The sequence below is a fragment of the Rhamphochromis sp. 'chilingali' genome (assembly GCF_963969265.1).
Source record: "Rhamphochromis sp. 'chilingali' genome assembly, chromosome: 2".
In the NCBI taxonomy this organism is placed as follows: Eukaryota; Metazoa; Chordata; class Actinopteri; order Cichliformes; family Cichlidae; genus Rhamphochromis; species Rhamphochromis sp. 'chilingali'.
This window is the reverse complement of record NC_137930.1, coordinates 67,503,992-67,526,964: the sequence shown is the minus strand read 5'-3', so window position 1 is coordinate 67,526,964 and position 22,973 is coordinate 67,503,992. Positions and strand designations below refer to the sequence as shown.

Here is a 22,973-nt window from a genome sequence, read left to right as displayed (position 1 = left end):
AGTGAAGAAAAAATCCAACAAAAAAAGCAAAAGACTGGATGAGCCTGACTGACGTGATTGGCAAGGAAAATTAGGTGTAGGTTTGAAAAAGTATTAATCCAAAGGGTTAATGTCATTAGCAAAATCTAATTAGTGTCAGGTATCAAGAGACAAGGTGGAAGCTCCAAATCAATGAGGATGAACTGAAAGCACAGGTTAGAGACACTTGTTAAAAAGAGGAGAAACGTGAGAGGAATTGATGATTAAAAAGAAATCCATGTTGTACTTCATGGCGTCCCCCAAGAGACCCTGGTCTGCACCTTGAATTTAATGTGTAAACTGTTGTTTGTCTCTGGGGTCCAACAATCAAATGAAACCCGTTTTTTTTGCTTTCGTCGTCTTCTCCTTTTCTTCCTCCTCCTCCTTTCAGCTGGTCCCTTTAAGGGTTGCCACATTGAATCATTTGCCTCCATCTCATCCTATCCTTAGTGACATCTACTGTCACACCAACCCTCTGCACGTCCTCCTTCAATACATCCATGAATCTTCTTTTCTTCTGCCTGGTAGCTCCATCTTCAGCATCCTTCGCCCATCATATACACCGTCCCTCCTCTGCACGTGTCCCAGCCATCTCATCTCACCTCTCTTTGTCTCCAAATTGCTCAACCTGAGCTGTCACTCTGAAATAGTCATTATTAATCTGGCTGGTGACTGTCTGAGTATCAGAACTCTGTAACTGCTAGCTCCGTGCTCTGTCTTTTTGTCAGTTCCACCATCTCCCAAACCATACCTCACAGCAGGTCTCACTAGCATCTTGTCATCCTCCCCTTTCACTCTTGCTGCTGTCCTTCTATCACAAATCACCTCTGACACCCACTCCACCCTACCTGCACCCGTGTCTTCACCTCTCTTGACTGCTGGCTATTGCTTTCTGGTAATGTCAAGTTGACCCTTAAGTGTTTAAACTCATCTACCTTCACCACCTCTACTCCTTGCACATGTATTCTGTCCTTTCATTCCTATTTTCTCCAGAGCATACCTCTACCTCTCCAGGCTCTCTTCCACCTGCTCCCTACTCTCAGTACAGATCACAGTGTCCTCTGCAAACATCATAATCCAGATGGCAGTCCTCATCTGTTAGTAGGGCTGCCACGATTAGTCGACTAGTCACGATTACGTCGACTATCAAAATCGTCGACGACTGATTTAATAGTCGACGCCTCGTTTGAAGCTTTGTAAGATCACAAAAGCCGCAGAAGTAATAGGATTTAAGAGTGTAATAACGGACTGAAACAGAAGATGGCAGCACTGCATGTACAAGGATGCCAGCTGCCGTTAAACCCCGAAGAAGAAGCTGTGTCCCAGAATTCATAGCGCGGCCCAGCTTAGTTTCCAACAATGGCGGCAGCTAGTTAGTTTTAATATTACTCTTATTATTCTTTCTGGGTCACAAAATAAACGTTTAACATATTTTCAGGCGAGAATGTAGCTGTGTAAACCTCAAATATCGGCTCAGTTTATCAGGACACCACATATTTTCAAAAGCGCTCCGACGTTTTCGGAGACGTCTGACTCCCGGCAAATCGTTTTCAAACCCACCGCCGTCTTTTGCTACTCAGGTTAAACATGATATATAAGTCACTTAGATAACTTAAACATGTTATTTTTGGATTTTTTTTTGTAGTATTTTATTTGTAGTAAATCGGTTTGTCTGAGATTAAAGTTATAGTTTTTACACAGCTGAATAAACGTCGAGCAGACAGCTGATTATCAGAAGTGTGAGATGCTCGAGAATTTACTCCGGTGTCCTGTTATATTTTAGATAGCAAGGAGTTTATTAAACTTCACCGAAACAATCTGCAGATTTCATTAAAATTTAATAAACTATCATCTTGTCTTTATTTTTAGTTAGCACCTTAAACACTTAAAGCACAGTTCCAAAAAACCAAGACAGCAACAGACAAATGCCAAACCAACAGCTTCAAACTAATAAGTGGCTACGACTGTCGTTCCTACACAGGTATGAAAGCAGTCTTAAATATTTAATGAATTTACTATTTTGCATCTTTCAAATAAGTAGAAATTGCATAATCATCAGTTTTATGTGCTGTTGATGTCTAAGAATAAACTGGTTTCTTGCTGTTTAGTAAACACTGACTATGTAATGTTCTCAGGTTTAGATCTGATGGTGTTTGGTCGTTGAATGAAGCTGCCAACCGCTCGGCTTTTTAAAAGCCTTCATTACTCAGGTGGATGCTGCAACCGGTGCTGGAGTTGCTATTTGTTTATGTAAACAACGTGTGTGTGTGTGTGTGTGTGTGTGTGTGTGTGTGTGTGTGTGTGTGTGTGTGTGTGTGTGTGTGTGTGTGTGTGTGTGTGTGTGTGTGTGTGTGATTGCTCAGCTGCCTGGGGAGTGTGTCTGTTTTTTTCTTTCGTCTCATTAAAGTTTATCACTTTTGCTTCCTGTCCCATTCTCCTTTGCTAGCTCTGCACCAAAGCCTCCAACCTTCACAATGTCACTCTGTGACAGTAAAGGGAACGCTGACGCTGGCCGTCTCTCTCACTGACAGTATGCAGACAAATACAGTGCTGGGCTTTCTTCTACTCTTTTTCTCTCTTAGTTAAATTTTCTTTATTGTCATGAATGTGAGCTATTATATAACACGTACATAACGATCCGTCCCTTATTCCCCATTTTTATCACACACTCTTACACATACACTCTAACACCTTGTTTCTTGCTCTCAGCTCAGGTTAACACTCTTCAGGCGTTAATAACGCTCCTACTGGGGATGGTAATGGGACCGTGGCCATTACCTGTAGGCCATTTCAACCAGTACCTTTACCTTTACAGTCTGGCCCTCGGGGGCAGCGCTAAGACCTCTAAGCAATTTGTGACCTGTGTATTAGAGCTATATCCCAGAGGAACCAACGAGTGTAATGTTGTCACTCTGTGTCCTGCTTCTATGCTGTTGCTACCTTGTGATGGAAGATTTAATAGAAGCAGAATGCTCATCTACCTCACAATCAATCTAAATTCACAGGTTATTGCCTCTAAAACAAATGACACCTTAACCCTGAGCTTGAGCACAGTTTGAAGACCCATTAGGTGATCGTGGTCTGTTATTTGAATAAATTCTTACCTGTGATCTAAGGGAAATAGCGATTATTGTGAATAAATGACCGATGTCTCTCCATGACATAAGATAATTGGTCCAGCAGCCCGATGAGCGACGCTAATAAGCCCGATATGACGGTAATTCTAGCTTTTAATTATCTTTATTTTTACCTGGACACATTTTACTTTACTTATTTGTATTTGGAGAAGAGTGATTTAGGAGATTCAGCCTGCCCTTTGTTGTTATTGCTCTTTCTTTTGTACGCATCATTTCAATGTCCGAAAGCAACTGTGTTAAAACTGTCAGCGAAGGTTCTCAGTCATCCAGCTCATCGTAGTCTAACCATGTGCAGTGCAGCAAGGAATGCCCAGACCTCTACATTGGAGAGACCAAACAGCCACTTCATGAACGTATGGCACAGCATAGAAGAGCCACCTCCACGGGACAAGACTCGACTGTCCATCTGCATCTAAAGGTCAAAGGTCATTCTTTGAGGATGCCAATGTTCACACAGGCACACACCACAATTGAAATAAAAAGATGGGGGCTCCTGTTATAGCAGCTTGGCTTGTTCTTAGGACATGTTTTGTCCTCTCACACAGATTTCCTTTAGCAACAGTTTAACTTAAACGGTGATGAATATGAGCCGTCGCACTCTCACTATTCTCCTGTGGTGTATATTCGTAGCCCCGAGTGCCAGCACACTACTGCAGATGGAAAGAAAGAAAAGATGGTACTCAACCAACGCACAACACCTGTGTCTCACTCTGCGCCTGTCAGCAGTTCCCACTATCTGTTCCTCTTGCTGCTGGGCTCTGATCAGGCCCCCTACCACAAACAGTTTTCAGCTGTGCCAGCATAATTACGAGAATTATTCTTAATGATCAATTAGCCTCTTTACGTGATAAACCTGCACTGGGTAATGCAATTTACCATTGGAATGATTGCTGTGCTTCTGTACACCTATTCAGATATTCCATTTAAAAACATAAATGTTTTATAATAAATAGAGATTTTGTTATTAATTAATGATTATTTATAACATTCTTTATCAGTTAGATGCTAAATTAAAAATGTGCCTTAGAAAGGGAAATTTCTGTGAGAAACTTTTAAGCTGATTTGTAAACTTTCCAGTACTGTGAATAAAGTTTTAATTACTGTGATGACAATAAAAGTTTCTCATTTTTAATAAATAAAAGCATTTTTCTCACCGGGCTCCTCAGCCTTCACTTTCTCTGCTCTTCTATGCCGTCGATGCTGTTATCATAGTGACAGAGAAGAATTTATTATCAAGGTAAAAATAAAACAACAATAAAATGGAGAAATTCTGGTGAAGTTTTTTAGAGATACAGTGGTCCTTCGTTTATCGCAGGAGTTGCGTTCTAAAAATAACCCACGATAGATAAAAGTAGCCAACTTTATGTTTTTTACAATTATTCTAGATGTTTTAAGGCTGTAAAACCCCGCACTACGCACTTTATACACTTTTCTCAGACAGGCAGGAACATTTTCACACTTTTCTCACTTGTTTAAACTCTCAAAGTTCAAACCTTCGTAAAAAAATACGTCCAGTATTATAGAAAGAAACCAAAGATCAAACCCTGTTTTCAGGTTTGATTTCAAGAAGAATGAGTTGAGTAAAATTTGACTCATCTGACTCTTTTGTTTCGCGTTATGTGCCTTAAAATCCAAAAAATACAGTAACTTCTACCTTCCTTTAGGATGTCCAGAAGTCCAACTTTTTGTGCGATGGTTAGCATCTTCCTCTGGCTTTTGGGTGCCAGCGCAGGAGCCTCTGACGGTGCAAAACGTTTCGTCGACATTGTTGTGTTTGTTGGGGAGAAAACTTACAAACATACAGAGCAGCACTTCAGAGTCACACTGCTAGAGATTGAAGATTTATGTAAATATGACAAGCTGAACGCATCCTGTACTGTACAGGAGACACGGCGCGAGATTGATTGACAATGGTCTACAGCCAATCAGGACGCAGGAGACAATGCGCTGCAAAAAAAATAAAAAATCTGCGAAACAGCGAGGCTGCGAAAGGTGAACCGCGTTATAGCGAGAGATAAAGGGTTGAGGGTTGAACAAGGCTGTTCCAACATTTAGCAGCTACAGCTTCAAAGACGCAGTCACCTCGAGACTGGATGAGCTTTGAGAGATTGTGAGAGTCAAAGTTAAAAATAAACCCACAGTTGGTAGCAGAGGATTTGATGCAGGGCCTTTGAATTCCCCAGATCTCAAAGCTTGTGTGGACCATAACATTTAGTCTGAATTTCAGCCTCGCACTTTATAAAATTTAAAGTCTCTTCTGTGTGTGTCTGAAACCGCTCTATGACATCTACAAGTCAAAGCTGTTTTAGCAGCATGACGTGGTTTAATATTCTGGCACATCTTGTTTTTTCAAATATTATTTAATTATTTTCAAACCGTGTTGACCGATTTTGAAAAACATACTTGCATTTATAATTATTAATGAATGAGATGTTTCTCATTCATTAATAATGTGTGTGTGCCACACCAAGGTTTAGTCACTGTGTTTAATCTGAATGCAGTGTGCAGTGTCTTGACAGCCTTGCATGAAATACGTTTGTTTAGCTTTGAATCAGGTGGTATTTGAAAAGCAACGCTACAGCATCCTTTCAGATTACACAAGATTACACATGTAATAAATATATTTAAATAGCCAGCACCAAAAAGCTTCCCCATCTATTCTGTCCTGTTGACATACTCCAATGAGGGATATAAAATATCCGTAGGCAAACTCTGTGTAACACCCCTTCTTCTCCTTTCCTCCCTTCTGCTTCATTTTGTTTAGCAGAATCCATCTTTTTCTGGCAGGTTGGGAACTTTTCGGTGTTTGCCTGTGTGCGATCGATCAACATGCATAATTCATAGTTAGTGCGTTAAGAGCAGCTAGGCTCCTCTCTCACTGGGCCCTTTGATTTTCGTCTCTATCTGCCCCCCTCGGGGAGATCTGCAGCCCCGCTGCTAAATCACCTCACCAGCATGTGTGGGTGCACATGTGAACACGCACTTAAAACAGCATGTGTGGACACACATTTTAACCCAATGCACACATGCATGTTTGCTTTAAAAAATAAAGATGGAAAAGGGGATCTGAAGCTCTTCAAAGCTTTTAAGCATCAGCCCCTGTTTCTCCAGTGGGCCTTTTCCCACAGAGCTTTGTACTGGATCAGCAGTTTCTGGGACCTTCTGAACCCCCCTCCCATTGAGACTTTTTTTTAGGTCTCAGATGCAAAGTGTGATTCCCAGCTCAAAGCTTAAAGCTGTTGTGGGTTGGATCAGCTGCTTATTTATCTCAGTGGCAGCAGCAGTGGAAATGTGCTGTTTTTCTACTGAGATACTGAGGGCAAGATTTTGGCTCTTCGTTGTGGAAAAATCTACAGACAAATCTATCTAAATCAAGGACAGTTAGCGGAGAAACAACTGTGAAGGCAACTATTAAGTGTGACTCAGTTTCTATTACAAGTCACGTGGCACTTTGCCAATGACTCTACTATTATCTTCACTGTTATACACCAGCTTTACCAGCATTTAGAAGAAGGGCAGGAGGTATACATATAAATATATATTCCCCCCTCGCCCCTGTGGGCGGTCTATCCTTCTAGCTTGGGTCCTCTACCAGAGGCCTGGGAGCTTGAGGGTCCTGCGCAGTATCTTAGCTGTTCCCAGGACTGCGCTCTTCTGGACAGAGATCTCCAATGTTGTTCCTGGATCTGCTGGAGCCACTCGCCTAGCTTGGGAGTCACCGCACCGAGTACTCCGATTACCACTGGGATCACAGTTACCTTCACCCTCCACATCTTCTCGAGCTCTTCTCTGAGCCCTTGGTATTTCTCGAGCTTCTCGTGTTCCTTCTTCCTGATGTTGCTGTCATTCGGAACCGCTACATCGATCACTACGGCCATCTTCTTCTACCATCACTATGTCCGGTTATTTAGCCACCACCGTTTTGTCCGTCTATATCTGGAAGTCCCACAGGATCTTAGCTCGGTCATTCTCCACCACCCTTGGGGGCATCTCCCATTTTGACCCCGGGACTTCCAGGCCATATTCAGCACAGATGTTCCTGTACACTATGCCGGCCACTTGGTTATAGCATTCCATGTATGCCCTGCTTGCTAGCATCTTGCACCCTGCTGTTATGTGCTGGATTGTCTCAGGGGCATCTTTACACATCCTGCACCTGGGGTCTTGCCTGGTGTGATAGACCCCAGCCTCTATGGATCTTGTGTAGGGATGGGTATTGTTTAGGTTTTATCCGATACCAGTACAAAACCGGTACTTTTGAAACGGTGCTGGTGCTCAAACGGTGCTCAAACCGGTGCTTAAAAAATGGAGAACACAAAATTGGTCCAAAAACCTCTCATGTTCAGCTGTTTTTTTGTAAAAAGATAACAATGTTAGCCTTTTCTGCAGCTATGGGGCATATATGGTATCACTCTTGGCTGGAAGCAGTGCTTAAACAATGGAAAAAACACAAACTTTATCCAAAAACCTCTCACGTTCAGCTGTTTCCCACTTTTTCTTTGGTCATTTTAGCCTTTTTGGCCAGGGTGAAGGGAGTATCTGCCATCAAACAAGAAGACAGCCGCATGTAGCTATGATGATGTTTGCTAGTTCACCTTACATGCATTAATTTAATAACGTGGTTAGCCTACTCAACGTAAATTACACACGAACAACATTAAGCGACTCACGCAGAGAAGAACGGCTGCTGCTGCATCATCATCCTCATCATTTCTGCTACACTGGCAGGGCTAGGGGCCAGGACTCTCCTCTTCGGGTTCTTGGGGGATGTTGCTCCGGGTCCGATAACAGGCACCACACCTGCAGTAGATGTGCTCGGTGTGAGGTCTCACAGCAAGCTATCAAATACGGCGCATTTCTCAGCTTTGAAAAAAAACGCTATGCGTCGCCAGGTGTTTCATCTGATTTGAGGTGTTACCTCCTTTGACAGTATCACAGTATCAGCTTAAAGCACTTGTTGCTGCTGAGTTTGCATCTTTTGCTGTGAAGTACAGCCAGACTTTTGAACGCTTTGCCTTGGGCATTTTTAATCTGTAGCTCTGTTCTAAAAGAACGTACGTACCTGGGCCCGCCTACTATCCTCAGAAATGTAAAACGTAAAACGATTGAAAAAAAAAAAAAAAAGCACCGAAATGTGCGCTGCTTTTCGGTCTGGTTACTACCGTTTATGTCAGATACCGGTACCCATCCCTAATCTTGTGCTCAGAGCTTGTTCCTGTGTTGCCATGATTAGTGCCTCTGTGCTGTCTTTCAGTCCGGCTTTGTCCAGCCACTGGTAGGATTTCTGGATATCAGCCACCGTAGCTATCTGCCGGTGGTACATACCGTGCAGGGGCCTATTTTACCAAAGAGTAAAACAGTGAAATGTGGATTATTAAATATTAGGTCTCTCTCCTCCAAGTCTCTGTTGGTACATGACTTAATAATTGATCAACAAATCGATTTACTCTGCCTTACAGAAACCTGGTTGTAGCCGGATTTTTTTTCTGCTCTTGACGAAGGCGGTCGCACTTTTCTCCTCTCGTCCTCCTCCTCTCCCTTAGCTTCCCCTTTGGTTTGGCTAAAACCTAAAAGTAGTCAGGTTCTATTGGCTCCATATACATTCTGATGTCTGATTACTTATTATCTTTAAAACATCCATCAGACTCAGAAGATGGGATGTTTTCATTGCATGTAATTAAAAAATGCCATTGTTGCAGGGCACAACTGCCTGTCCCAATACAGGATGTTTTGTAGAAGTGGAGTCTGTCGGTTTTTGGCTTCTACACTGAAGCTGGTTTAGACTGAAGTTTTATGACACAGTATTTCCTTCAAATAGTCCTTATTTAGATGTTAATGGCTGCCCATGTATAGGTAGTAACTCATTTAATCATGGTTATTTTCTTCATTCCTCCACTACCATCAGCTGCTGCAAATACAATATTAAACACTATTTTAGGCACGTTCCATAACACAACCATTACTTTCCTCTGTAACAGTGACATTAGTAATGGGTGTACTCACTTGCAGTTTGATGAACAAAATATTTGCGGTTTTGCATGTTTGGAGTCTTCAACTAAATGAGTTGAAATAACTTGATTGACACTGTTTTTGTGGTCGTTGCAAGTGTTGTCCAATGTCCTCACCTTAAAATTCACCTTGCCACATATTTGCTTTGGGCATTTAACACCTGCATGAATTGAAACCCAGACTGGTGGGAATGTTTTGGTTAACACAGGGCCTGGAGTCAGCTTCAGTTTTCACTGTAAGGTTTATTTCTCTGTCTTAAACATCGTCATTGAGTTGTCACAGATAAAACTGTTTGCCGCCAGCTTTGAGGCGACGTTACAGTTTGTAATTGATTTTAGCAGTTGCAAAGGAATTCAGAAATGAAATGCTGAGATTCTGTTTCACAGAGTGACATTTAAAGATGCACCAGGCGTCTTTGTAAATATTTGGGACGTGAAATTAGAAAATAGCACAAACTGAGTCGTTGTCCTTTTCATTCTCTCTCCTTTCATCCTTCTCTCTCTGTCTCTCTTTCTAAATGTCACTCAGCCCTGCTTCCTGTAGTAGCGTTCCACTTGTCCACTCTGGGTGCTTAGAGGAGTTAATAGGTGGCCTGGCAGCGCTCGTTCAATACACAGTCCCATTACTGCGAGGCTCACATACCGCACTGCCACAGCAAAGTGCAATCAGACCCCCTCTCTGTTTCTCCATCTCTCTCCCCTCTCCTGTCGCTTCCATCACCATCAGGGTGGCTTCGCTTCTCACACCTCTTCAGATTTATCATTCCTCTGCCTGGTTACGTCGTCATCCATCTCTGGGAATTTTCTTCATTTTGTCTCCCGTATCCTCCTGTGTCCACGTCCACACCTGAAACACACAGTTCAAGATTTCACCCTTTCCTCTCCCGTTTCTAGCCTCTTAGCTCAGATGAAGGTGTTTGGTCGTTGAATGAAGCTGCCAACCGCTTGGCTTTTTAAAAGCCTTCATTACTCAGGTGGGTGCTGCAACCGATGCTGGAGTTGCTATTTGTTTATGTAAACAATGTGTGTGTGTTTGCGTGCGTGCATGCGTGTGTGTGTGTTTTGGTGAGAATGTGAGAGAAAATGTGCATTTTAGCACACCCTGTTTCTGTTTCCCTTTTAGTACAATTTAACACAAAGTGGTGATGTTGAGTTGTGCGTGTGTGCGTGTGACAAAGCTACTCACTCACTTAGTATTCTCAATCAATAGCATAATCACGCCTTTTCCCTGCGGGCACTCAAAGCCTTAATCAGGACCAAGTTCAATTGTTCTGTAGGTCTTTCATCAACTGTCGAGTGAGCCACAAACGGCGTCTCTGCCAGATGGACCAACATGAGAGTAGCATGACAAACAGTAACACGTGGGAAGCATGTTTGTGAGTTTGTGCGCGTGCCTGCGAGACACAAACGACCTCAAATTGGTGTTTTGTCTTCATTTTCCCACTCTGTTGTGCAGACTTCTTCTGTACAGATGACCCACTCTGCTTAATTACATTGTTAATGACTCTTCCTCATTAATGATGTTTGCTGTCTCCTGAGCAAAGAAATGAGTCAAAGCGGGGCTTGGAGTATTCGGCAGGGTGAGGTTTAGGCTCCGGCAGAGAGGCTTGCCGGAAAAACCGAAGCTGTGATAAGAATAAACGAGGACAGAAATAGACATTTAGTGAAATAAACCAAGAATAGTTTGTCGTCAGAGATGCAGCAGGTGACGTTTTTATGTAAAATTATTTTGACCTCTAAGAGCTCTCGTGGGTGTAGTTTTCAACTTTTTTACTCTTCTTTTTTCCTCTTCTTCACCATGAGCTGCTCACTTGTCTTGACCTATACCCAAATTTGGGTGCAGAGTCCCATTGAGCATATCCACATGACCATATACACTCACTGGCCACTTCGTTAGTTATATCTAGTATGGGGTTAGGGCCCCTCTTACCTTAAGTACTTCCTTAATTCTTTGTAGCATTAATTCATCAAGGTGCTGGACAGAGATACTTTTTTCAAGTAACGAGTAAAGTAAGGGATTACTATTGCAAAAACGGTAATTAGATTACCGTTACTTTCCCGTAGGAACGCTGCGTTACTGCGTTACTAAAACCGTGATTTTTTGCGAGAATGTCTCATGACAGTGACGTAAGCGAGTGCGACGTTCGTGACAACAGCTGTGTGCAGATCAACAATGGATCATATATCGAGTGCGGGAGAGAGTATGAGCGTGCAGCGTTTAAAGCGTGGAAGTACTGACCTTACTTTGAGTTTGATTCCATACAAAGTGACAAAAACATTAGTGTCCGCTGTGCGTGGGAAGAAAACTTCTTTTTACAGCAAAAAAACCCCTAAACCTCCAACAAGCACCGAGTAGCTACGACGTAATGGGAAACTCACAGAGAAACTCGCGGATTCTTCCACTGACCGCTGCGGCACACCTGCACTAGAGCACACCTCCGCCTGCCCCACTCCTGCTTTACAGGTGAAAATAGAGCAACAGGACCGCTGAGTCTTTGATTTTATTTATGTTCTGCTGTGTTTTACTTGCATCTATTTGAAAGACTGAGTGTAAACACAAAAAATATTTTATTTTATGAGCTGGAATGTGCAGAAAATAGGTTTACATGTTAAACTAATTTCTTCCAGTCAGAGAATGTTGCAGATAATTAAATTTTTGCTTGATGCATAAAGTTAAAAGATTAAAACTAATAAAACAAGTTTTAAAAAAAAGACTTTTCCATCTGATTACATTTTGTATGATGGATTATGTAGAAAAAGTAGAATTGGGCTGAAAGATCTATCACTTTATCACCTATTCAGGTTGTAAATCATGTTTTTAAAAGTAACTAAGTAACTAAGTAATTAATTACTTTTGAAAATAAGTAATCAGTAAAGTAACGGGATTACTTTTTTGGGGAAGTAATCAGTAATTAGTTACTGATTACTTTTTTCAAGTAACTTGACCAACACTGGTGCTGGAATCATTTCTCAGAGATTTTGGTTCACACTGACATAATCGCCTCACACACTTGCTGCAGATTTTTCAGTTACAACTCCATCATGTAAGTCTTCCATTCCACCACATCCCAAAGGTGCTCTATTGGATTGAGATCTGTGAAAGTCATTTGAGTGAAGTGAACTCGTTTTCTTCTTCAGAAAACCAGTTTGATATGATTTGAGCCGTGTGACATGGCATATTATCCTTCTGAACATGGCTACACATTCCCAGATAGCAAAATTGGTATGGCCTAGATCTGGCCCACACAATGTGCTTACACATGGCCCACATACCGCAAAGAATGACGGCCCTTTGGTGGCCCAGATCTGGTTTAACAGAGGTGGCCTACACATGGGCCAGCACAAGGCCAGTTGCAGACACACTGCTGGCCCTGTGCTGGCCCAGAACAGTTTCAGTTCTGGCCCCAGATGTCAGCCTAATGTGTACCTTAATCAAGCCATGTAATAACAACATGTGCCAGAACATAATAGTACATAATAAAGTGTACACTCACAAACCTGCATTTGAAACGTTGGCTACCATAGCAGTATAGAATTGCAACATGGCATTTGGGTCTTCTAACAAAAATAGGAAAATAGGAACATAAACAGTGCCATCATTGAGATACATGACACCAGTCAGTCAGAAGTACCAGCTTGATGCCAGATCTGGGCCAGACCCGTTTCCTATGAGCCTGGCCACATAAACCAAACCACAATCGAGCCAGATGTGGCATGCCATCACATAGACAGTGCCATCTATGCCAGGCCTGGCTATATCTGGATGACATACCACTCACCATGCCAGAAGTCAGGTAGCAGTGCTGGCTAAATACCAGCTCTGGGCCAAACCTGGACCAGGCAGTGCAAATGGTTCAGAGTAGCAGCTAATAAGTCTTTTAAGTCTTTTTAAATACTAATAATGAGATAACACTTTGTTCCTTTTTATGCTATGGAGAGGAGCAGAGTAAAGGGAAAGACAGAGTCAGTAAAAACAAAGATGGCAGTTGTGCAGGACAATGGAGAAAAGGGAAAAAGTGGCTCAGTGAAAGGAAAAAAACAGCAGAGATAAAACAGCAAAAGAAATCTCAGCGTCACTTAAGAGCCTTCTTTGAAGAAAAAGAACTTCAGCTGAACAAAAACCAAGTATTTTCCCTGAGGAATACTGGCGTCTCTGAGAGAGAGAGTGAAGTAAAAGCACAATGATTTAAAATTCCTTAGCTTGCCTATTTTTGGAGCAGTTCAATCAAACCGAAAGTTTAAATTGTTAGGGGAGCGTAACACACCGCTGACACTCCCTGATCAGCCTGTGGGAGCAGTGGGAATAGCCTGGTTCTTATGAGCCTGAGCTGGTTAAACTGGATGAAGCCAAGTCAGCTGGACACTGGAATGTTTTTAAAGCTTTCAGAGTGAAGTTGGTAATAAAATACATTTTGTGACTTTGAAACTTTGCTGAGAAAAAAAACTCAATAGAAATGTGAAGAATCCTTCAGATCCAGTCAACAGCCTGAATGACAAACCTTTTAGAAGAGCACGTTGTTGCACTGATGCATGGCTGGCAGACTTCTCGTTACTGACTGAATGCTGGATTGTGCCATAGATTTTGCGTAACTTTACATATGCATAGTAAAAGTGTAACCTTCTAAAATTTATTTTAGACAGAAAATTCCCAAACTTTTAAAGCATTTTTTTTAATCAGTACCTATATGTGCAATTTTTATGTCCTGCTGATGATTTAAATTACAGCTATTACTCTCTCCATTCAGATAAGTTAGGGGTTTCAAAAAAGCTGCCTATAGAGTAATGAAGTTGGAAACAGTTTCCAGAGGGACTCGGGCTATATCAGAGCATAAAAAGAGTCACATATTTCTCCAGACATAAAAGTGTCCAAAGGAATCGAGTCGCGGTTGGATTATCACCGCTCTAATATGAGTGAGTCATCTGAGTTCATTGTAACAATAGACCTTTGGTAGGATCCTTTGTGATCTTACGAGCATGCATAGGAGCGAGACTGTCATCTGCAGCTGATCTGTGACGAATTAAAAATGAGAAAGTTTAACCATTCGTGTGTCATTGGTAGCGTAGTGAACTGAAGCTGTCATCTGTGTACAGTAGACTCGTGCATTCTTCCGGTTCTTATATTAGAAATGGCTGAGATCATTTTCACTTCCTCTGGCCTGTTTGTCAAAATAAGAACACTTGGTTTAAAGGAAGTCACCTTTAAATGAAGCTATTATTTAAAAGGTGCTCAAATTGAATCATTAAAATGCGTCACTGTGCAGAAGAGTCACAAAGACATATAACCTGAACCATCTACATTTGGTACAGTTACACATATCTTGAATAATTTCTATGGCAGGGTGAGCTTGTTTGTGTTCCTCATCAGCCTGAAGGGAGCCCAGGGGAGAGTTTGATGCCGCTCTGCAAGGGTAGCTGAAGGATAGTGCAGGACTGCCGTCCCCACGGTCATTAGGCTGCCTGTGCTTGACACACACTCATCATCCATAGCGATCTCGCAGAGGTCTCCGTCCCGCTCGCAGAGATCCCTCACTTTCTCTCTGGTGGTTTGACTCGTCTTAGCCCCGTCTCTTTCTTGCTGCATGCTGGATGAATTCTGTTTTCCGCAGCCTCTCTGTCTCTGTCTCTCTGCACTCCCTCACCCCCTCCCGTGTGACCCTTTTACTGTATGTCTCACTGATGACTGATTGTCCTGGCCAGGCCCAGCCAGCTCTAATAAAAAGAATAAACTCATATTACATTCATGCCTATGGGTCTTTGCTGTTCACAAAGAAAGAATAAAAAATAGAGGAGAGAGCAGAGAGTAGGTGGAGTGGGAGTGAGGTGCTGTAAGAGCATAGAGCATGAAGGGTAAGAGTTGAAGGAGCTTGACAGTAAATGAGTCAAGACTGCAACAAAAAGGAGAAAAGGGTGGGAAGGAGGCAAAAACTTGAGAAGGCAGTGTGAATAACTGATGGAAGAGTGCAATAAGCAGTGATGAGACGGTGATTTCTGTACTGTGCTTTTTGCAAATTTTCAGATGACTTCTTCAAGGTCCCGTGTTAGGAGCAGGCTGCCAGCTTGGCTGATGACTCGAGTCTTTCTTTTCAGCCCCGTGTCTCCGACAGTCTTTCCTTTGCTTTCTCTAACTTGCTCTGATCAATCAGAAGCTTAGACTAAACTTCACTCTGACTAATGATTTTTCACTGCCTCTCCTGCTGCTTCTTAGACAACGGGAACTTAATCAAGAAAATAAAAAAATCAGTTTAAACTTTTCAAATGAAAACAAAAAGCTACTTTTGGCTGATAGTGCTGTTATTTTGGACTCTTTGGGAGGCCTAATCAACAGGAGGATTGTTTGTGTGCTGTATGAAAGAAAGCATTTTAAGGTAATAATTTAACATTTTGGGAAATAAAAACTTGTTTGCTTGAAAAAGCATTCCCTCCTTTTATGCATGTGCGATAAATATTCACCTGAAGTCAGCAAATTAGTTAGTGATAATAAGCAACTCCAAGGCCAACTGACAGAATAATCATCTGCTGCATCTGTACAGCTGAACTGTGAAACTGACATGCATGATTTTAGGTTAGAGTCACGTGAAAAGAATTTTTCATTAAATTCTGTGTTGTCTTGTTAAGAGGCTGTGTAGCAGCTAGATGCTACTAATCAAATGCACTGGATTAATTAATCATGAGCTGATGTGACCACCTCTATAAAGCAGAGGGTTAGGCAGTTTGCTGGTCTGGAATATTAAGCTGTGTGTTAATAATACAATGCCACAATCTTCCCTGGAGTGGATGTCCCAGCAAAATCACCCCAACATCAGACTGCGCAATACTCATTGCAGCAGTTTCCTGCACCTTAACAGCGGGCATGTTGGAGGGTATACTGGTGCTTCCTGGAGTCTTCATTGGTTGCCAGTCAATACATTTCTCACTCATAACCCTTCCTAACGTGGAGTTGTAATTTTTACACTTGTTGTTTTCAGTACAAATTTAACAAATGATTTATATCATGTTTATGAGTGATGAGTTAATAAGCGGGTAGGTACAATCCAGCAGAACCAGACTAACTGTTCTCGGTTTGACGTTTAGCTTTATGCTAAGTTATGCTAACTGGCTCCAGTTATGCTAGCACACTAGCATCTATCTTCTGTCTAATGCTGAGCAAGAAAGCCAGTTTGCAAAATGTCAGTGCTTTGAGGAAAGCTCACACTTGTCTCTTTGTGTTTCCATTGCTCCAGTGTGAAAATGGTGCTGCTGTGGACAGCTGGTGACGTCTTCAAGACCACCTATTTTGTGATGAATGAAAGCCCGGCGCAGTTCTGGGTGTGCGGTTCAGTCCAGATCCTGATTGATGTCGCCATCCTCCTCCAGGTCCTGTTTTACAGCCAAGACACAAGAGCCAAGCTGGGCTGAGCATGGCTGTTACAGTGACTAACACAAAAGCCCGAGTGTTTGAGTAAGTTTCGAGGACTCTGATGACTTCACGCCCTTTACAACATGCTGCAGTGTTGATAACGTTTAATGTTTAGTGCCAGAGTAAGGACAAATCAAAGTCAAATAGTGTGTTTGTTTTGTTTTTCTTTGGTGTGTTTGTTCACTTCTTTTACTGTTCATACTATCCTAGTGTCAAAGAGACCCAACCGAGTGACCTGTAAACGCCGTAAAGCCAAAATTCATGCATTAGCATCTTTAATCATGCCCTAGCACCTAAATGCATTTGCCTGTACATTTGTCCTTATTTTGCTACGTGTCTCCTGAAGTGTAGTGGGCATGGAAATTGTAAGGAGGATGCATTACTCATATTGGCAGCTCACTAACGACAAATATGTGCTTCTGTAACAACCGTAACAACCAGTCCTGCACTGGTAGGCCTCCACTGGACCCTGCTGCCTGACTGATGGCTCTCCCACTTCAAACTCCTCACTTCACTGGACTGTTTCTCATGATACATAATATGTGAGCTTGTCTGTGCCTTTGCATGTGTGCGAGGTTGTCGTTCTCTCTGGTGTGTTAGCACAGCTAAAATTGATTTTCGCCGTTGGCATCGAGAGCCAAGCCAAAGCTTCAGAATGTACATGGAGTAATCTACACAGGCCATCAATCTGTGTGTTATGTATGGTGGTTTGATTGACGTGCAGTACATGTCTCCACACAGTATACATAGAAATATGAAAAATGTGGGCAGTGATGGTTTGCACTTTTCCTCAGCTGCAAAATGTGTTGCGGGCATCGGAAACACAGCAGACTTCAGGGCAACTAAACTTCTCGAGGGGACAGTGTTACTGAATCTTTGTGCTATTGCAATTTCTGCCAGTGTATTTAGGTTAAGCTGTTTTTTGCTCATCTTTTCCTCATTCAAAAGGAGGAAAGATTTATATATATATATATATATATATATATATATATATATATATTTACCTTGGTTATTGACTAGATGGTGTCCACACCCAGTAAATAATAAGTGTGCTGCTAACAGATATTTAAAAAAGGTCAATTGTTCGTGTTCAGTTTTCTTAAACTTCATCATTAAGTCAAATCCCTTCATTATCAAGCCCATCGTTAAAATCAAAGGTGATTTTATTTTCAGCAACAGGAAATAACTTTTCTTTTAACAATCATTTCCTTTTCTGATTGGCTCATTAATACACTCGCTGTGATTTTAATAGGTCACTCAGTCTAACTGCAGGTGGCTGATTCTTCGCTTTAGTCCAAGAGGTGAAGTGGTGCAAAAATTATTATTTTTTCTTCCGGTCTCGTTGTTCCAGATCAATTATGTGTCTTTCAAATTTTGTTTCCTCATTTTAAAACATAATCAGGCTTATATGCACTGATTTACCTGTAAAACACTTAAAAATAGCTCATTAAAATCGTGTCTAAGATACTAACTGAGGGTCTAAAACTGAAGTTAGCCGATGCACTGAAAACAGGCGGATGCTGTGAAAAGAACCGAAAATGCTTCCAGCTGATCATTTCCACAGTCTGAATGACATTTAAGCGAAACCATAGAAATCAAAATCAAAAACAAAGACCCCTTTCAGACAGCTTAATATTTCATTTTCATTTAATCTAGGGTCAGTTTTTAAAATATTAGAAAAGCAAATTCTAGCAATATTTAACCTCCTAAGACCTGAACTCTTCCACAGCAGCATTTTTAATTTCTCTTTGCTATTTGGGCTGATTGGGACCTGATGAATGTAAAATTTTATTATTATTTTTTTAAACCTGACTTTTGGTTCTGAATAAAATGAGATCCACATATGAGGACATTTGTTTTAAATTTCGATAGAACAGTGGCAGTATAATGTCTTCGTAAGTGGATTTCAGGCCCTTGTAGAGCAAAATCTAGTATTTTGGTCTAGACGACCCAAAATGTGATGTCCACATATGTGGACACCAGGTTCTAGGAGGTTAATGAATGATTTGCTTCTTAGTAAAGCTTAATTTAAGACTGGTTTGCCCTTATTTAAGTGGATTCGGGCCAGTGATTCAGAAATCCAAAGTTAACAATGGATTCTGCCAAAAATCAGCAGATTCTGAATGCAGATGTCTTGCAGTGAAGTTCGACTCACAGGAGGAACATCAGCTGAAACCTCTGGAACAGCCCTGCAGTCTCTCAACCTGAACAACATGCCGTGTGAGCCCTGTCTCACAAAATGATCTGCAAGAAGACGGGCTGACAATTCATGTGTGAAGGATGACTTGTAGCTGACGACATCTCTCAGGGATGCCCCGACTTTTATATAAAACTGTACATCAACTAATGGCTACAAAGAAGTCAATAAAATAGAACGACTCCCTATTGTCTCTCAGAAAGTCAGACCCACTTTAGTGTCTCCACTCACATAGAAATGTGCTGCTGGATGGGGCAAAGGTTATGTAATGCACGGAAAACGTGCTAACCTTTGGTTTAGTTCCTTCATGCTTCCGTGTAAAAGCTCCGATGAGCTCGGCTTTAGAGGCAGCAGCGGCTGGAGTGTTTTCCACGAGGTTCACGTTTTCACATCTTCAGTTTGAATGCGCTCTCTGTTTAATAGGTTTTGGGGAAACCTTGCAGCCATAACAGAAGCAGTTAAACTCTGCATTCTCTGCAGCTTATAATATGCAAAACAGTTCACATGTACTTTATTCAGAGGCTCTGTCTATAATTGAAACAGCAATTTAAAAATAGAGCCTTAAGGTTAGTTTTGGTTCTGTTACCTACTGCTTGATAGTTTCCTCCTACAAAAACACTGCAGGGTCAAATACATCAGTCCCAGCAGCTGATCAGTACTCGGAACAGGTTTCTTTTTAGTTTTCCACTTGCATGATTTAATTAAGTAATGAAGTTTCAAGCTGATTAAATCTTCCACACTTTTACCTCACCAGTTTCCATTAGTTGATCTACACCTGTTTATCTCAGTGAACATCATATTTAAATTACCCGCTTTTGCTGTTATGGTTTTTATAATGAAGGCAGCAGCAGCAGCCTGCAGCAGCCAGCATGTCGGTACCATTAGCTCAATAATAAAAAAATATTGTTTGGTCTGCTTTGGAAACAGACCAAGTTTGCATGCATTCTTTAAATCCACATATCTCAGATCTGTTTGCCATGTTGTAAGCTGCATGTGGCTTATCGCCTCTATCCTGCACACCACAGTTGTATTTTGTTCCAGTTCTGTGTCATGTATGCTCTTATCATCAGATGTGTATTTTTATATTGTTTTTCCTCTGCAGAGGCTCAGAATAGCACCCACACCGACTTTAGTTTAACATTTGCCTGCTCTGTAGCCTTTTCCTCTCAAGGACAGCAGGACAAATGAACACACACACACACACACACACACACACACACACACACACACACACACACACACACACACACACACACACACACACACACACATGCGCCTCAGGTGTGATAATCAGTGAAGTTCATATGATGGTAAATCTACTTGTTGCCTTTCTGCATGCAGAGGGAGGATATGCTGTGTAACAATAATAAGCCAAAAGATCCTTTCTGTTGAACCAAAAGTACAAACAAAGTAACTTTTCACTGGAATATAATGAATATAATGTAACTGTGATGTAAAATGTAAGAGTTTGTGACATCAGGTATGTAAAAATACTGCAAAAATGTTAATGTCTGAACGTTTTACTGTCTTATGGCAGCTCTATGTATGTATGTGAAATATTTATCATCATCAAATATAAACTATTTTGAGTCCATGGTGTAGTGCTGTGTGCTTTCTGTCTCTGTGAACTCTGTGAATGTGAAGCATGTGAAGAAGAAAGAGTTTGACAGACAGAATAGAAGCCTGGTAGTCTGAGTGATTAGCTTTAACATGGCTAAGATCTAACATATAACATTTCCAACAGCTTAGCTAGAAACACCAGACGTGAACCACATATATGTTCTCTACATTCCCGTACAGTAGATATATCTTTTCTACAGAACAGGTCCCAGTCGAGCTGTCTTGCAGTGAGATAAAGTGCAGAGGGAAAACCTTGAATTCTTTTATTTAAAAGGATTGAGCACCAAATAAATAATGAAAAAGACTGAGGTAGAGTTCAGACTTTTCTGTTGCTGAACGTACGGAATTGAAGATCTGCGGGTTAATTAAGACTCGTGTCCCTCCAAGGCTTTAATCCCCTCTACCTAATTCAACATCACACACGAAGATGGTTGCGGCATCGCTTGGTTCAAGATAACTCACAGCAATAAAGAGGAGCGCTGCAGCGTGGATAGTAAAATATTAAGGAAGCTGGCTATAGTTTGAGTGTTGGACAAGGACAGAATGTGTGCTGCACCTGTCGGTCTCTAGCATATCGAGACTATCTCTCCACACGTTACATGTTCCATATGCACGGGGTACGACCCCCTTGGTCGTGACGTGTGGATATTTCTTTAAGACACTCCGGCACACCCGGCTACGCCCCACAGCTCACGTGTAAAACAGCTGTGCTTTCAGTGGATTCATGTTTTGGCCTGGCTTGTACATCCATTAATAATAGATAAACTGGAATGCAGGCTTGAACTTGAACGCTGTATCTGATCCTGATACCTGTAACGTGTGTCTCATTGGTATCACATAGCATGATGGCAGTCATGACTTTGTCTATGGGTTTTAAAATGTTTCATCATAAATCTCATAATGGATCTATCTGACCACCTGCCATCAGCTACGTCTTTCCATCCACCCATCCATCAGCTGATAATTCCAACATGTCTGTCTTTACAGTGGCTTGTTTTAATGATGGATGAGGTGGGCTGAAATAGTTCACCTGCACCCCATGTCCACGAGGTCTGCTCTGCTCCGGTCTGCTCCATTTATTAATGATGGCGTGTCGTCATGCAGTAAAAGGAAGTGCACTTTTCATCCCCATCAAGTGTTCCAGATTTCATCTACTAGGCACAGAAGTTATTGGCAGCATAGGTGACGAATATTGAATAATAATGAATACACCATGTTTCTTAAAACACTGATTCTTGTTTATGTGTTCCAGGATAACTGTCCTTATTGTTTCTACCCTCATGTTCATCCTCTAGTTCTTTACATATGCTTCTCCTGGCTGTTACACAGAGTTCCTGCTTTATTTTGGTAATTATTTTCTTTGCTTTTCTTCTATTGTTTTACTTCCTGTCTTTGTCCTAGTTCTCTGCTGAGGTTAGTTTCATGTGTCTTGTGCTAGTCATTCAGTTTCTATTTAAACACATCAGCCGCTTAATTAGCCATACACCTGGTTAATTGCTTGTTTAATATCTAATTAGCCAATTACATGGCTGTGACTTTAAACGTGGCATGGTTTTTGGTGCCAGACGGATTGGTCTGAGTATTTCAGAAACTGCTGATCTGCAGGGATTTTCCCATGCAACCATCTCTACGGTTTACAGAGAATGATCTGAAAAAGGAAACTATCCAGTGAGCGGCAGGGCTCTGTTAAAAACCTTCAAGGAGATGGTCTACACCAGCAGACCACAATTGGTGCTTCAACATGAAGGCAGGAGGAAGGAAGGCAAGAGTAACAGTAACCATTCTAGCCAGAACGGGAAACTGAGACTGGCACAGGCTCACCAAAGTTGGACAAAAGAAGAGCAGAAAAAATCTGCCTGGTCTGATCAGTCGCAATTTCTGTTGCAACATTCACATGTTAGAGTCAGAATCTGATGTAAACAACTCTGCCTTGTAGCAATGGTTGTTGGCGTAAGTGTGTTGGGGATATTTTCTCGCCACACCTCGGACTCTTTAGTACAAACTGATCATTTTCTAAACACCACAGCCTGCTGAGTATTACTGCTGAACATGTCCATCCTTTCATGACCACAGTGTACCCATCCTCTGATGGCTGCTTCCAGCAGAATAACACGAAGCTCAAATCATCGCAAACTGGTTTTTTGAATATGACAATGGCCTCCATAGATCTCAAATGGACTCCATAATCACCAGGTCTCAATATTTCTTCATATTTCTGACATCTTTCCTTCCACTTATCCAGTTTAGGGTTGCAGCAGGGCTGGAGCCACATGCATGTCTTTGGACTGTAGTAGCACGCACACGCAGGAAAGCACAAACTCCACAGCCTTTTCAGCCAATCAGTGGATTTGACCTTCTTGCTGCGCTATCAACCCTTGTGTAGCTGTGTTTTACTGCAGCGGTCCCCAACCTTTTTTGCACCACGGACCGGTTTATGCCCAACAATATTTTCACGGACCAGCCTTTAACGTGTCAGAGATGGGCGTTACTGTAATCCGATTACTTTTTTCAAGTAACGAGTAAAGTAAGGGATTACTATTGCAAAAACGGTAATTAGATTACTGTTACTTTCCCGTAGGAACGCTGCGTTACTGCGT

At 41.7% G+C, this 22,973-nt stretch overlaps 1 protein-coding gene across 1 annotated transcript in view; it reads left to right on the top strand.

The window, feature by feature from the left end:
- The window catches only part of LOC308392363 (solute carrier family 66 member 2), a 62,020-nt gene extending 41,990 nt beyond the window's left edge, over window positions 1-20,030 (top strand). Inside the window, exon 5 of the mRNA XM_080875352.1 lies at window positions 16,384-20,030. Within this exon, the coding sequence (XP_080731478.1) occupies window positions 16,384-16,558 (175 nt within the window). The 3' untranslated portion in view covers window positions 16,559-20,030. The remainder of the gene's footprint in view (window positions 1-16,383) is intronic.
- The last annotated feature ends 2,943 nt before the right edge of the window (window positions 20,031-22,973 follow it).